Raw genomic sequence first — 15,077 nt, forward strand, 5'->3', positions numbered from 1 at the left:
GTAGGTTATTCAATTTTTTTCTATTCATTTTTTATGTAAAAAATTAGATAATTTGCAATAGCAGATTAAATTTATCCGATAGTCACAAAAATTAAACCTTTTTAAATTTCCCAAATCCCTAAATAATTTTATATTTAATTTTTCTCTCTCTCTTTTTGTCTCTTTCTCTTTCTATAAATATAAAATTATTTTTAATTTTATGTTTGATTGCTTTAATTTAATTGTGAAAATGACAAAGCTCAGTTGTTGAAGTTGGACCAGTTGAGGTGACAAAATGTCACATGATGGCTTTGGCATGTTTACATGTGACCAATTGTTCTTTATTTTCCTTTTTCTATTTCTTTGTAAATTTTTCATCCAAAAAAAATATAAATAATTTTTTTTGTTTAATGTTCGATATTCATTTGAAAATTTTGATTAATTTAAATTTACGTAAAGTTTCATTAAAGGAGAAAATACTCTCTACTCATTTTTTTTTTTAAATCATGGTTCTAATTCGAAACTTTGAATTAAAATTAAAGGGATCCTAGACGCTATTGCATCACAATCCTCGATAATAAAACATTAGAACTTAGTACTATGTGCGTAACGCTAACTATTTATAAGTATGTCTTTGAAAAATATTATTATTTTTTTAAGTTTTATCCATTGAGATTTTTATAACTCAATAGGCTTACTCGAAAATGTGATACCTTCCAAAAGGTTCTCATCGTTAAATGAATGTGAATTTCCGATAGACGTTCCACATTGTAACACCAACAGAACATAGGACGACTTTCCTTCGAAATGTTTTCAACAAGCTAACTTTTGATGTCTTATCCGTCGAGATTTTTATAACTCAATAGGCTTAATCAGAAATGTGATACCTTCCAAAAGGTTCTCATTATTAAATGAATGTAAATTTCTGATAGACGTTCCACATTGTAACGCCATCAGAAACATAGGACGACTTTTCTTTAAAACGCTTTCAACAAGCTAATTTTCGATTTACGCCTCCTAATTAATTTAATAAATACATATTAACACCTTGAATATTATTGTTTGGTAGCAAATAGAATTAGGTTTTTAGGTAACACTTAATTCTTAAGTCATAAATAGTCAAATTTTATCTAGGAAAGCAAATCTATAATCATGTTTAAAATTTGAAATACTAATTCTTCACGCATTGTTCATTGTCCATATTTAATAAAAGCATTAACAGTTAGGAAAAAAGCTAAAAAAAAAAATGAAACTTCCCATACGATGTGATTTTAAATTAGTCGAATTAACGGATATCGAATATCAAATGATTATAGAAAAGATATTGAAATTTAAAAAAAAAAAATTATGCACAATCTTCCTACAACTATTGCTTTCTACAAACTTTTTACGTGAACTTCATTCATATGAAATTTCAGACATCAGATCTCTAAACTTATACGAAATGGATCGATAAAGAAATAATTTTTAAAACTGAACACACTTTAAATGTATATGTATCTTCGTTGGATGAATTATGTATTTGGACAGATCCCAAATAAAAAAATATATATCAGGAGCTAATTATATATATCTTTATAAACGGAAAAAATGTATCTTTGCTAGATGTATCGGGAGATATCTCGACAAATCCAAAATTGAAATAAACGTATTAGAAGCTAATTATGTTTCTTCGTTGGATGTATTGTATCTCGACAGACCCCAAATCGAAAAAAATATATCGGGAGCTAATTATATATCTTTGTTGGATGTATTCTGTATATGGATAGACCTCAAATCAGAAAAAATATACCGGGAGTTAATTATATATCCTTACAAAGAAAAAATATATCTTCGTTGGATATATCAGGAGCTAATTGTGTATCTCGACAGAGCCAAAATCAAGATTTTTAGAATTATGCAAAATATCCAGATTTTCTATAATTAAGCTCCAAATTATCAGGATTTATCTTCGTTGGATGTATTATATATAGGGGTGTGCATCGGTCGGTTTGATTTTATGTGTTATTGGTTCGGTTTATCGATTTTTGATTTTAAATATGTAAAACCAATAACCAACCAATAAGATATTTTCTTATCGGTTTTTGGTCCTTAACGGTTTGATTTTTGGTTTAACCAATAAGAAAATACTTATAGAATAGAAATAGTAACAACTAACATGAAAAATAAAATCTCAGTCGCCAAAATCCTACGCAATGCATTTTAGTTTACAAGAATCTTCAAACTTGAACTGAATGTTAGTTTGGAGAAAAGTTAAATCCTAATTGTTGGAAGCTATAAATGCTTAAAGCTTTTCAATACGATAAAAGCCGAGTTTTATATTGTGCCTTTGTTTTCTTGAATAGATTAATACTTTGTGAATCACTGAATTGTGAATAAGTAGTACATATAATATATATACATATATACATATATATATACATATATACATATATATATAGATAAAGAGAGAGATTTATATATATAACATAAATAGGGATATAAAACAATAGTTTAGTGTATCCTTATTGGGTTATCGGTTTAACCGATAACCCAATAAGCTAAAATCGAAACCGAACCATTTACCCAATAATTTTTTTTTATAAAACCAATAAGAAACCGTTAACCCAATAAAATTTTTATCGGTTCGGTTTATCGGTCGGTTTGGTTTTTGCACACCCCTAATTATATATATCGACAGACCCCAAATCGAAAAAAATATACAGAGAGCTAATTATGTATCTTTACAAAGAAAAAAACGTATCTCCATTGAATGTATCTTGAGCTAATTATGTATCTCGACAAGCCCAAAATTAGAATTTTTAATAATCATGCAAAATGTCGGGGTTTCTGTAGTTAAGCTCCAAACTGTCGGGATTTATGTTATTTGACCATAATTATGATGATGGAGGTATTTTTACAAAGGCCCATTTGATTTGGGCCTTAATCAAATTGACCCGAAAACCCAAAGAATATTATAAAAGAAAACTTGTTTTGAACACTTGAAAAAAGCTTCAAACAGTTCAAGAAAACAGTAAAAAACTGAGCTTCCAATGCAGCGTTTGAGTAAATTCATTGAAAATTATCAAACTCCATTTTCCAGATTGATCACTTCTCGTCATTCTTGCAGCAAATTGTTCGTTGGAGGTATTTTAATTGTACTATAATTCTCTTTCTTTACTTATATATATACATATATATGTATCTTGATGTGCATATAGCTTTTTAGTTTTTAGTTTCTCATTTGGTGTGGAGGAGGTGGATTAGGATAGAATGATAGTGGGAACGAGTGCATCAATGCTAGTAGGTAGGAGGACTTTGTTATCCGTGTTAGTAGCTATAGTATTAATGTTGTATCGTTTGTTGAATTGCTTGGTGAATCTTGTCTATGGTATTATTGGGCATGGTTTTTTCTATTGTATCATGTGCTTTTACTGTTCCTTTTATAGATTGTTTTATGTTGAGCCGAGGGTCTATCGGAAACAACTTCTCTATCTCGCCTTTAAGGGAGTGGTATGGACTGCGTACACTTAACCTCCCCGGACCCCACTTTGTGGGAATATACTGGATATGTATTTACCTCCCTACTAATCTGGATTCGCGCTGTGAAGTTCCACTTTGGGGCTCGAACTCGAGACATCTTGTTAAGGATGAAAGAGTGTTTAGTATGAACATATAGTTTTATCTTTTTTTTTTTTTTTGGTTTGGTGTTCAATACTTTCTTTGAATCTGACTAATCTGGATACGCGCTAGGAAATCACACTTTGGGGCTTGATCCCGGGGACTTAGGTTAAGTATATAGGGGTATATGGTGTGGGCATATTGTTTCAGCGAAACAATTAATCCCTCCATTTTAATTTGTTTGTTTGGTTTTGAGTTGACGCAATGTTCAAGAAAGTAAAGTACTCGTTTTTTAGCTAACAATATGGATTCACTTCAGGAAGTCCCACTGTAGGGCTCGATATCTTGTGATGTGTGCCTATCGAACATCCAACGGTATACCACCCTTTCCCTTAAACCAAAACCTTAGGGTTGTGTTAAAGTTAGATTCACATATTGCTTCCAAGGGGAGATTATTTTGGGATGGGTGGTTCAACTAATGACATCGCAGAGAGTGCTCTTTGGATGACGATTGCAATTTATGTTGCCAATTGAGCATAAGCATAAGCAGAATTAAGGGCTGATGGTAGATTAGCGGTAACATGTTTGCCCACGACTATTTCCTATCAAAGTTTATTTAGTTGAATGAGGGTTTTGAAGTTGCTTACCCCTTAGAGTTGAGATATTATGTGCATTCTATAATGAATGCTTTACAGTATATAGGGATCCCAAAGCCCGGAAAAACTATGATTGCAGTTAAGCTCAACTCAAGACGAGCACCGTGTTGGCATAGCTAAGAACCGAATGACAATGGAAAGGAGAATACATTTGGACACATTCTAACACAAAATCTCCTCTCTACCGCACAAAGGTAGGGGTAAGGTCAGCGTACTGCCACCCTCCTCAGAGTCCCCTCGTAAGACTATATTGAGTGTGTTGTCGTTGTTAACAGGAAATCTGGTTTCTTTCAGGGCTTTGTTATGATACAAATGAACCTGTTCTTAAACAAGCTTTTGAGCAACATGGTGAAATTATTGAAGGTAACGTATGGATGACAATACTTCTCTTTGTTCAAGTGACTTGCTTTAGATGGAAGTGTAAGCTTATTAACTTTCAGTGAAAGTAATATGTGATCATAAAAGTGGACAATCCAAAGGATACGGGTTCGTGAAGTTCACTTCGGAAACTGCAGCTAGCAAGGCCTTGAAGGAAATGGACGGTCAAGTAAGTGTAGAAGTGGTATAAATGCTACCTATACTCTTATCTTTGCCAATTGCCGTACTGTTTTTTTTTTTTCCGACTGTATTTTTTTATTTTTTATTTTTTGAAGTTTCTGTTTTGTTACTATCTACTGTTTTGTTATTATCTTGTGTTTCTTGTACTTGCATTGCTTTTTTTTCTGGACTGTTTTTCCTTGAGTCGAGGGTCTATCGGAAACGACCTCTCTATCTTTGAGGTAGGGGTAAGGTTTGTGTATACTCTACATTCCCAGACCCTACTTCGTGGGACTACACCGTGTATGTTGTTTTCTTACTGTTTGATTATTCTACTTCTTAGTTATTGGATGGCAGAAATATTCGCATCAGTTATGCCCACAAAGAATGACATCGAGGGTTTCAAATCTCATCTCTCCTCGTAAGTTTCTAGACTTTCCACTCGTTGTCACGTTTTATTGCTTCGAATCGATCTTTGACATACACTCGTATACATCTTCATTGCAATATTGAATATGTTTACTAAGAATTCTCAAATGACTCGGATAATAAGTTTTCATCTCTGACTTAGATGTGTGCAAGAACTAGCGATTTTATCCGTGAAGTTGTATTGAAGATCGTCTTGATTCAAGAATTTAGTTGAGGGAGAAACATCCACCAACCAAAAAGGTCTCATACCATGATTCTGCATCGTGTCTCTGGCATGACGTTCTGGTGGTAGTTAGCTTGTCGTCTAACTAGTCCAGATCAAACTTTTATTGGTCCGTTTTCTTTTTCCCTTGTACCTACTAGACGAATTCATGTTTCCTGTATGAACGAGGATCGTTAAGAGGATTCAATTTTTACTGTTGTTAGAAGGAATTTTTATGCAATAGCTTTGAAATTTTTGTGTGGATGATACAGGTTGTCATATAAAAGATTTGTAAATACGTTTTATACCTGAGTATCAACAACAATTACGCCCTGAGTATCAAACAAGTTGAAGTAAACTATACGAATCTTCCCTGTTTGAGACAACTTTGCATCTATCTCGAGCAAACAAAAATGGTATGGCTGTGTAAGGACTTCGACTAAAATCTAACTGTCTGGATTGAAGTTTTCGAGCCTCTCAGTTTGCCTCTACTTGATTCTTCTGGGAGTAGATCCACAACTTCTTTCTGGAAAACAATATTCCAAAAGTTGTTCTGACCTCAGATTAATTCGTGCTAGAAAACAAGCCCTTTTTTTCTGGCCGCGGACAATAAAGAAGATAACACTGACATAGTTTACAACAACAACAACAACATACCAGTGAAATCCCACAAGTGGGGTTGGTTTGGGAGGGTAGAGTGTACGCAGACCTTATCCCTACCTCGTGGAGGTAGCGAGTATGTTTCCGAAGGACCCTAATTGGCTCAAGTGCAGAGTAGTTATAAAGGAAAAACGACAGTGAAGAAAATATGACAGAGAGTCCTCTAGGTAATGTATATCCTTGCTATCACTCAATCAGTTTAATAAGCTAACCTTCAATTACTAGAACAATATTTTGAGAGACGAGAACTCGTTTGAAGCCTCAGAAAATACTAAAGATCTCTTTTCGGAGGATCCAACACGGGTGCAGCTAGCGTTTTGGAGGATCCGAGCAACATAACGATTGAAATAAATAATAGAGGAAGTAAGAATTGACTAAGAACCTAACAACAATTTTGCCTCCAAATTCTCATCGATGATCGATGAACCATAGGGATCCACTATTGGTTCCACTTGTACAACCAACTCTGGATAGAAGGAGCTAGGAGCTTCTAGGGAAACTTTGAGGTAACGCGTGTGTGTGTATTCTCCTGATGTTGTAAATGTTCATCGCATGCTACACGCTGTGCAGGCTTATAGTATTAAGAAAGAAACTATTCTGCAGATTTATGTGCAGTAAGAGCATAGCAGGCTATGGAAGGGAAAAACTAACACAGATGAATATAACGCGAATATCTATGAAGAATCAGTTGCAGATTGAACACAATGCTCTACTAAGCCGCTTAAATATGTCGATACAAGATCATCAAGGCAGCTTCAGCAGCTCATATACTACAACACACGTACTACTATAAGCCGTTCAAATATGTCAAATGTTGCAGAGAGAGTGCAATTGGTGAACTCAGTGTTGCTACACATCCACTCCTATTGGGCTTCGATATCTATCCTGCCGAGGAAAGTAATGAAATAACTGCGTTATGTAGGAACTTTTTATGGAGTGGACAGGCGACCACGAATGGAACACCTTTGGTAGCTTGGGACTTAATCTGCAGGCCAAAACAGGAAGGGGGAATAGGCATAACAGACTGCAGCGCGTCGTGTTGAATGAGTCGTGGTGAACTCAGTGTTGCTACACATCTACTCCTATTGGGCTTCGATATCTATCCTGCCGAGGAAAGTAATGAAATAACTGCGTTATGTAGGAACTTTTTATGGAGTGGACAGGCGACCACGAATGGAACACCTTTGGTAGCTTGGGACTTAATCTGCAGGCCAAAACAGGAAGGGGGAATAGGCATAACAGACTGCAGCGCGTCCGTGTTGAATGAGTCGACTGTAGCAAAGTTCTACTAGTACTTGCCACCAAAACATCGTGAAGGATTCAGTGAACATATTGAAACTTCGTAACACAAAATAATTCACTGAGTGGTTGTTGGCTTTACCGGAGGAGTCTGAAATCAACGTGTAACTGCTTGGGCATTGAGTCTTCCACTGCTCGAGGAAGCTAAGACACATCTCGAAGTTGATTAGACTAATTATTTTTGTTCCATTTTTCTATCTAATTCTTGTGTCAAAAAATTCACTTAATATAATAAATAATTAATTCAGTATCTAATAAACCGTCTTTCTTTAATTTAGAACTCGTAAACTCAAAATTCTGTAACCATTTCTTAGTAGAATGGGATGTCTGTAGTTGGAGACAATATACATTGAATTTCATCATAAAATATAGTACATGAATATATTTAATTAATTGAACATAATTACTCTCATAAAATAATTAATTTATATATATCCATTTGCTTAATCAATCATTGATATAAAATAACTTTCCAAAAAGGTGTGCTACAACTTCTTTTTTCTTTCCTTTTGGAACTATTTTTAAACTTCTTATCCAACTTATGGGACCATAATGTCACTTCTCTAATATTGATGACACATGGAAAGATCTTGACCGTTGATTTTAGACAGTCAGATCATCTAAAAGATACTACAGAACGTAAACGTCTGTAATAAATGAGATTAATAATCTGAAAAATAAGACAGATGAGCTGCTACAACATGCATTACTGAATGTATGTAGATTAACGCCCTTGTGGCACAACTGACAACAATTGGAATGGTGATAGTACATAGATTGATCCAATGATCCAATGTCGCTCCGACTCTTCAAAAATGTTGTCGCACTCGCACCCGTGTCAGATCTTCCGACATGCATCTGGTCGACATTTTTAAGAGTCCGAGCGACGTAGCAGATTGATTAAATTTGTCTTGTTATGTGAGAAATGAATGAGTCCAACTCCATATTCTTAATGCCACTTTCTGCAACTGATTTCTTAAGAGCTGCACTCAAATCCATTGCTCTGTGCCTCATTTCCTCCCCTTCTTTAGACACCATCAACTTTTCGACTGCGGCTTGGACCACGCCACGTGTCACCACCTCATGCCTACGCGTCCACTCCTTGACGACTAGGCCAACTTTCAAAATCTTGGTGACCAATACAGTGTTACGTGGTTGATCCGAATGCATTGGCCACGCGGCTATTGGCACCCCCATGGAGATGCTCTCCATGCAGGAATTCCATCCACAGTGACTCATGAAACCGCCGACAGATGAATGTGCCAGGATTTCCAACTGTGGCGCCCAATCTCTCAACACGATCCCCTTTCCTTTAACTCTCTCCTCGAACCCTTTTGGCAATTCGATCTTTCTCGACTGATGATCCTTGGCGAAGACATTCCCTTTATCCGCGTCCCTTAACACCCAAACAAACTTCACCTCGCTCTTCTCCAACCCGATCGCAATCTCCTTGATCTGATCATCGGAGAATGTAGTCGTGGTCCCAAATGACACGAACACAACTGAGTTTGGCTCGTGTTCGTCGAGCCAAACCAGACATTTATGTTGCTTATACTGACAACTTCTGGTCCCATGTTGTACTAAAACAGGATTGAATGGTCCAAGTGCCCATTGCTTCTTGTTATTACTGATTTGTTCCTTTGACAACAAATCAAGAAAAGGACCTTCAATAACTCTACATGTATTATAAATCTTACCGGAATTAAACTTCATATAATCATATTGTAACTTTATATACTTCTCAAATTCAGGACTAAAACAATCTTCAAGTGATGGAACATCTTTCAATAAACTCGCATCGATGTCGAAAGGCCTTCCCATATTCTCCCAGATGAACAACAACAATGTGAATGCTGAGACACTATGGAAAGCATAAGCCTCAGCATTACTCAAGTGTACAAAATCTTGGACAACATACCCCATTAATGAGTCGTGGATGACGACTACCCTACGCGCCTTAGATGACAGGGCGCGTAGGATTCTTGACATGGGCTTGCGAAGATGAGAAGATGACTCGAACGAGGGTTGAAGATGACTAGGGAATTTGATGGAGGAATCGGGGTTAGGAGGAGGCGATTTGAAGAATGGTGTTGATAGTTCATGAAAATGGATGATGTTGTTGTTGTTGTTGTTGATGAATGAAAATGGATCATGAACTCTTAGTTTAGCTTGATGAGTGTGTGTCATGGTTGTAACATAATGGACTTGTATGTTGTGTGATGCAATGAGTTTACATAGATGAAGAAGTTGATTTAGATGACCTTGTGCTGGAAATGGGACAACAACAACTATAATTTCATGATTATTGCAAGACATTATTATAGAACTATACTCTATAATATATGTTTTACATATATAGAGAAAGTAGTGTATGGGAAAAGTTTGTTTTAGGTTCAATGTTTTGGACTTTTGGTATAGCAACTTGTGCCCAATTCACCTCCCTTTTATTATGTGTTTGGGAGACCGGTGCCTGAAATATGGTAAAAATTGCTACGACACACTCTAACTTCACGGGGTTTCTATTACCCCTTGAATTCAATTTTAGTGTATTTTTGTCAACCTTTTGTGCTGATGTGGCACATTGCGTGAAGTTAAACACGCGAAGCGCGTGAAGGACTACCATGTACCACGTCAGCTAAAAAGGTTGACAAAAACACGCTAAAATTTAGTTCAGGAGGGTAATAGGATCCCCGTGAAGTTGGAGTGTGTCGTAGCGAATTTAGGTTTAGATGTTTAGGGCTTTTGGTATAGCAACTTGTGCCCAATTCACTCCTCTTTTATTGTGTTTTAAGAGACCAGTTCCTGAACTGTGGTCAAAGTTGCAACGACACGCTTTAACTTTAGAGGGGTCCTATTACCCCCGATTTTAGCATATTTTTGTGACCATTTTGTGCTGACGTGACACCTTTATTACATAAAATGGGGCCCACGTCAAAGGTGTTACATTAGCTAAAAAGGTTGACAAAAGGTGCCACGTCAGCTAAAAAGATTGATAAAAATACGCTAAATTTTAGTTTAGGAGAGTAATAGGACTCCGTGAAGTTCGAGTGTGTCGTACCAAATTTGTTCATAGAAAATTTGGTCTACTCTCTGTTTGTCTTAGGTTCAATGTTTTGGTATAGCAGCTTGTGCCCAATTCACCCCCCTTTTATTATGTTTTTGGGAGACCATTTACTGAACTGTGGTCAAAGTTGCTATGACACACTCCAATTTTACGGGAGTTCTATTACACCCAATTTTAGCGCATTTTTATCACCCTTTTGTGCTGACGTGACACCTTTATTACATAAAATGGGGCCCACGTCAAAGGTGTTACATCAGCTAAAAAGGTTGACAAAAGGTGCCACGTCAGCTAAAAAGGTTGATAAAAATATGCTAAATTTTAATTCAGGAGGGTAATAGAAATCCCGTGAAGTTGGAGTGTGTCGTAGCAAATTTGGTCGTAGTTCAGGTGGTACTAGATGCTTTACTCTTTGTTTGTTTTAGGTTCAATGTTTTGGTATAACAACTTGTGCCCAATTCACCCCCTCTTTTATTGTGTGTTTGGGAGTACAGTTCCTGAACTGTGGTCAAAGTTGCTACGACACACTTCAACTTCACGGGAGTCCTTTTACCCCTGAACTCAATTTTAGCATATTTTTGTCACCCTTCCATGCTGATGTGGTACCTTGCGTGAAGTTAAACACGCGAGGCACGTGAAGGACTTCCACGTACCACGTCAGCTAAAAAGGTTGACAAAAATACGCTAAAATTTAGTTCAGGAGGGTAATAGGACCCTTGTGAAGTTGAAGTGTGTCGTAGTTCGGAGGATACTAAATGCTTATCTCAAAGAAAAAAAGATTCAATCTGCTCTGTTTTATGTGGTATTATTTCTCTATTGTCCGTTCAAAAAAAGAATGTCGCTTTTCTCGCTTTCCCATTGATGACATGGTTTTATAACATTAGAGAAATGTCATGTCAGGTTTTAGGACCACAAGTTTCAGAACGTCTTCGTGTTGAGTGTTGGAATCGAGGGAATACTTACTAACACTCGATGTTTTAGGACCACAAGTTTCAGAACATCTTCGTATCGAGTGTTGGAACCGAGGAAATACTTACTAACACCTGATATTTACGTTAAATTGTGAAATTTGTTCTTAATAGTCGAGTTAAAGTGATAGTACACCCATTAATCTAAAATCCACTTTTTCGGTTCATCTGAATTTACATCACGTAGGGTCCACCTAAGAGAACAACATTATGTATCACGAATTTCTCTATTTCCAAGACTTGAAATAGACTTTTAATTAATAATGAATTGGACAGAAGTTTATATACAACATACATGTCATATACTAGCTAATTTAATATAAACACCAGATGTGAATACATTTTTTCCGTTTATTAAAATTAGACGATATTGGAACAGGGCTAAAATTAATTTGTTACTTTTATGTAATAAAATATTACATTAAATTATAGCATGTGAATTGACAGATTTAAGGTCTAGTAGTATGATGTAAATATTTATTTTTTAAAAAAAATTGGCTAAATATACTTTTTATTATATTTTGGACTAAAATTACTTTCGCTATTATACTTTAGGGCCAAATTTGTCTTTGTATTTTAAAAAATTAATTAAATATATCATTCGTCATATTTGGGGCCAAATTTATCCTCGATGTCATACTTTGGGATCAAATTTGTTCTTGTTGTTAAGAAACTTTTCACATGTACCCTTTCTTTAATAGAAAAGCTCAAATCAACGTTAAATGTCTCATTTTTTAAAAATAAAACACTCTAATCTAATTCGTCCGACCCGACTCAAACCACCAAAAAAGAGACAAACAGATATATCCCCCTTAGTTATCTGTTGATCAAATTATTTCAACGAGATTAAGACACTGAATATTTATCAGTGCATAACTCGTGAAAAGTGGATCAACATTAGTGCAAACACAAACAAATATATCCCTCCCTTGGTTCATAAATCTGCATTAGTGTAGGACTCGTGAAAAATGACACTTAGCGGTCAAATACAACAGATTAGGCTCACTGGATATTTCTCTGAATGATTGAGTTAAGACGTCTCGGGAATATTTCTCTGGATTATGACATATCTTCATTTTTAGTTCTTTAAATACAATTTGGATCTACAATTCTTAGGTCATTTGCTGAGAAACTTTATCCACCGATTTTGAATTCTGGATGCGCATAAAATTGCATACCAAATTTTAAAATTTGAATGTAACTGGATCAGGAACAGAGTTTCTAATAGACATTTTCTCTAGTTCCATGTTTCTGCATTATCCCAATTCAGTTTTGTTTTTTGTTCATTTGTAAACAATCTACCTGTGTTGCACGTTGAAAGAGAAGTATATTTGTTCGTTGGAAAATTCGACCAATAGAACCGAAGGAGAGGTATATTTATTTGTGTATTTTTTGTAGGTCGGATGGCGGGTTAGATTAGGGTGAATTTTACTTTTAAAAAATGAGTCATTTATCATTGATTTAAACTTTTCTCTAAAGGAAGGATATATGTGAAAAGTGTCTTTACAACGATGGTAAATTTGGTCCGATATAGAGGATAAATTTGGCCCAAAGTATGATATATTTAGTCAATTTTCTAAAGTAGATGGGTAAATTTAACGTTAAAATATGACAACCGAGATAAATATATTTGGCCTCAAAATATAATAAAAAAATATATTTAGTCAATTTTTCAAAGTGAACGGGTTGTTAATTAGTTTGTTTTATTCTTCTATCATATCTATATGGACTGAATTTGAAAAATGTTAGTTTGGCAATGTGTGGTATATATAATAATAAAATAAGATATGAGTGGAAAATATGATATTTTGAAAATGATATATCAAAAATAATTATTTTGACATCTAATCATAAATCAAAAATATTTTCCAACATGATTGACAGTTTTTTTTGTTAAAAAAGTATTAGTGGAGGCTTAAGTTATCATTATTTTATGATTAAATAAGCATGTGGACTATTTTAATAAAAAATTTTATTTGCAAATTGCAATTAGAAAACAAAAAAAGATTTTACAAAAATTAGTGTAGGGTAGTTGGCAATAATTTGCTATATCTCTTTGTTTGTCAATCTATCGTAATCCTCCTCCTTTTTTTTTTCGTGTTTCGGACTAACAATCGGTTGTACGAATTCTTAATATCATAAATGCAATATTAAAGTTCTAATAGGAAGTATTTTTTTCTTTCAGTAAATATTGACAAAATTCAAATTAATCAAACTTTAGTATTTTATCAAACACCAAATAAAAAACTAAAACTTTGTATAATTAGTGTGTATTTCTGACAAACAGATTTAAACTACCACCAAACAGACAAAATAAGCACATGTTAAAAAGAATTTGGGGTAGCGTGGGGTGGGGTGGGGTGGGTGGGTGGGACGACAATGCATTCATGTTTTCTCAAATATCCAAATTACAATGAATTATTATATTAATTTCTCTATTTCCCCCCTCTTTATATATTATTTGTAGGGGATATGTATGTATATACATATACATACATGTCTTGGGCAAATTGATCCATTACTCGTCACTATCTCCGTCTGATAATCCTACTAATTGTACAATAATAAAAGTAATCATTTAAAAATTCTCCAATTCTTGACCAATGATTAATACTTGCATACATATATATGTATATGTGTGTGTATATATATACACACATACACATATGTATGCATGCATATATATATATATATATGTATATGTGGTCCTTCGAATTTGATAGGTTACTATTTAAAGGTCTCACCTATATTTCAAGCTGTGTTAATTTAATACGTACTTCATAGTGAAGCTGAGAATAAGACACATCACAAAAAAGACAAAATTTTAAAAAAATTAAGCACATGCTAAAAAAAATAAAAATTGGAGTAGGTGAGATGGTGGGGGAGGGAGAGTTAAGTACATTTATGTTTGCTCAAGTATATGGTCATGGCGGAATCAGTAAAAAATAACTGTAATTTTTCGATAGAATCTTCACATTTCTAGCAAGACTTACTTTGTTTTGATGATAGACAGATGAATGAAACATGTTGTGCAAGCTGGTCCATACAAGTGAAACTGCTTCGGACATATGGAGTGCATGCTGAAATCATTACATGCTAAAATTATTACATAAGCTGTCAACACATGGATAAGCAAAGGATGTTCACACGGCTATATGAAGATAATTGGAGCAGTTAGAGTTTGAGTAGATCAAGAAGTCTACGAGACAGAAGGATAAAGCAAAAGAGTCCTACTCATTTTAGAAGAAGGAGAGATGGTTACAACAAGGAGTGAGTTACTTGAAAGAATCCTACAGAAAATACAAGTAAAGAAGAAAAATATATGGAAGACAAGCTGCATTCAAATAACGATCAAGAACTGATAAGAAAATCGACAATAAGCGAAATCGTTCACCAACTTGAAGAAGAACCTAGTTCTCACTTAGTATGTTTTAGACTGCTTGTAATAGGAAGGTTCTTGATCTGTAATGAGTAAATTGTTCTAGTCTCAATTCTATAAGCTGAGTTGGGAATCACGTCTTCAAGTTAGGGAACTCGAAGACTTGGGAACACTTATTTTGGGAAGATTTGTGTTTTTGTAGTAATAGGAGTTAAGAGGTTTTAATTCCTTGTTTACAAGAAGTCTTGTAATTGTATTGATTGTTGAGGCTCAAAGTTATAGTGAAGATTGAGGTTAAATCCTGTAG

At 34.8% G+C, this 15,077-nt stretch overlaps 2 protein-coding genes across 7 annotated transcripts; one reads left to right on the forward strand and one right to left on the reverse strand.

The window, feature by feature from the left end:
* The first annotated feature begins 2,954 nt into the window (after positions 1–2,954).
* On the forward strand, positions 2,955–9,246 carry LOC107852450 (glycine-rich RNA-binding protein 4, mitochondrial). Of its 6 annotated transcripts, none has more exons than XM_016697480.2 (5): positions 2,955–3,105; positions 4,530–4,598; positions 4,676–4,797; positions 5,116–5,193; positions 9,114–9,246. In XM_016697480.2, the coding sequence occupies exons 1-4, from the start codon at positions 3,012–3,014 to the stop codon at positions 5,161–5,163; spliced, it is 333 nt and encodes a 110-aa protein (XP_016552966.2). In that variant the 5' UTR covers positions 2,955–3,011; the 3' UTR covers positions 5,164–5,193; positions 9,114–9,246. The 6 variants fall into 6 exon arrangements, with proteins under 6 accessions (XP_016552966.2, XP_047268300.1, XP_016552965.2 ...); XM_047412344.1 differs by having other exon boundaries at positions 4,676–4,782; XM_016697479.2 differs by lacking the exon at positions 9,114–9,246 and adding an exon at positions 6,667–7,658.
* Positions 7,752–9,775, reverse strand: LOC107852449 (zeatin O-glucosyltransferase). Its single transcript, XM_016697476.2, has one exon. The coding sequence runs from the start codon at positions 9,676–9,678 to the stop codon at positions 8,263–8,265; it is 1,416 nt and encodes a 471-aa protein (XP_016552962.2). The 5' UTR covers positions 9,679–9,775; the 3' UTR covers positions 7,752–8,262.
* Between the last annotated feature and the right edge of the window lie 5,302 nt (positions 9,776–15,077).

Source organism: Capsicum annuum, chromosome 5, assembly GCF_002878395.1.
Source record: "Capsicum annuum cultivar UCD-10X-F1 chromosome 5, UCD10Xv1.1, whole genome shotgun sequence".
Lineage (NCBI taxonomy): Eukaryota > Viridiplantae > Streptophyta > Magnoliopsida > Solanales > Solanaceae > Capsicum > Capsicum annuum.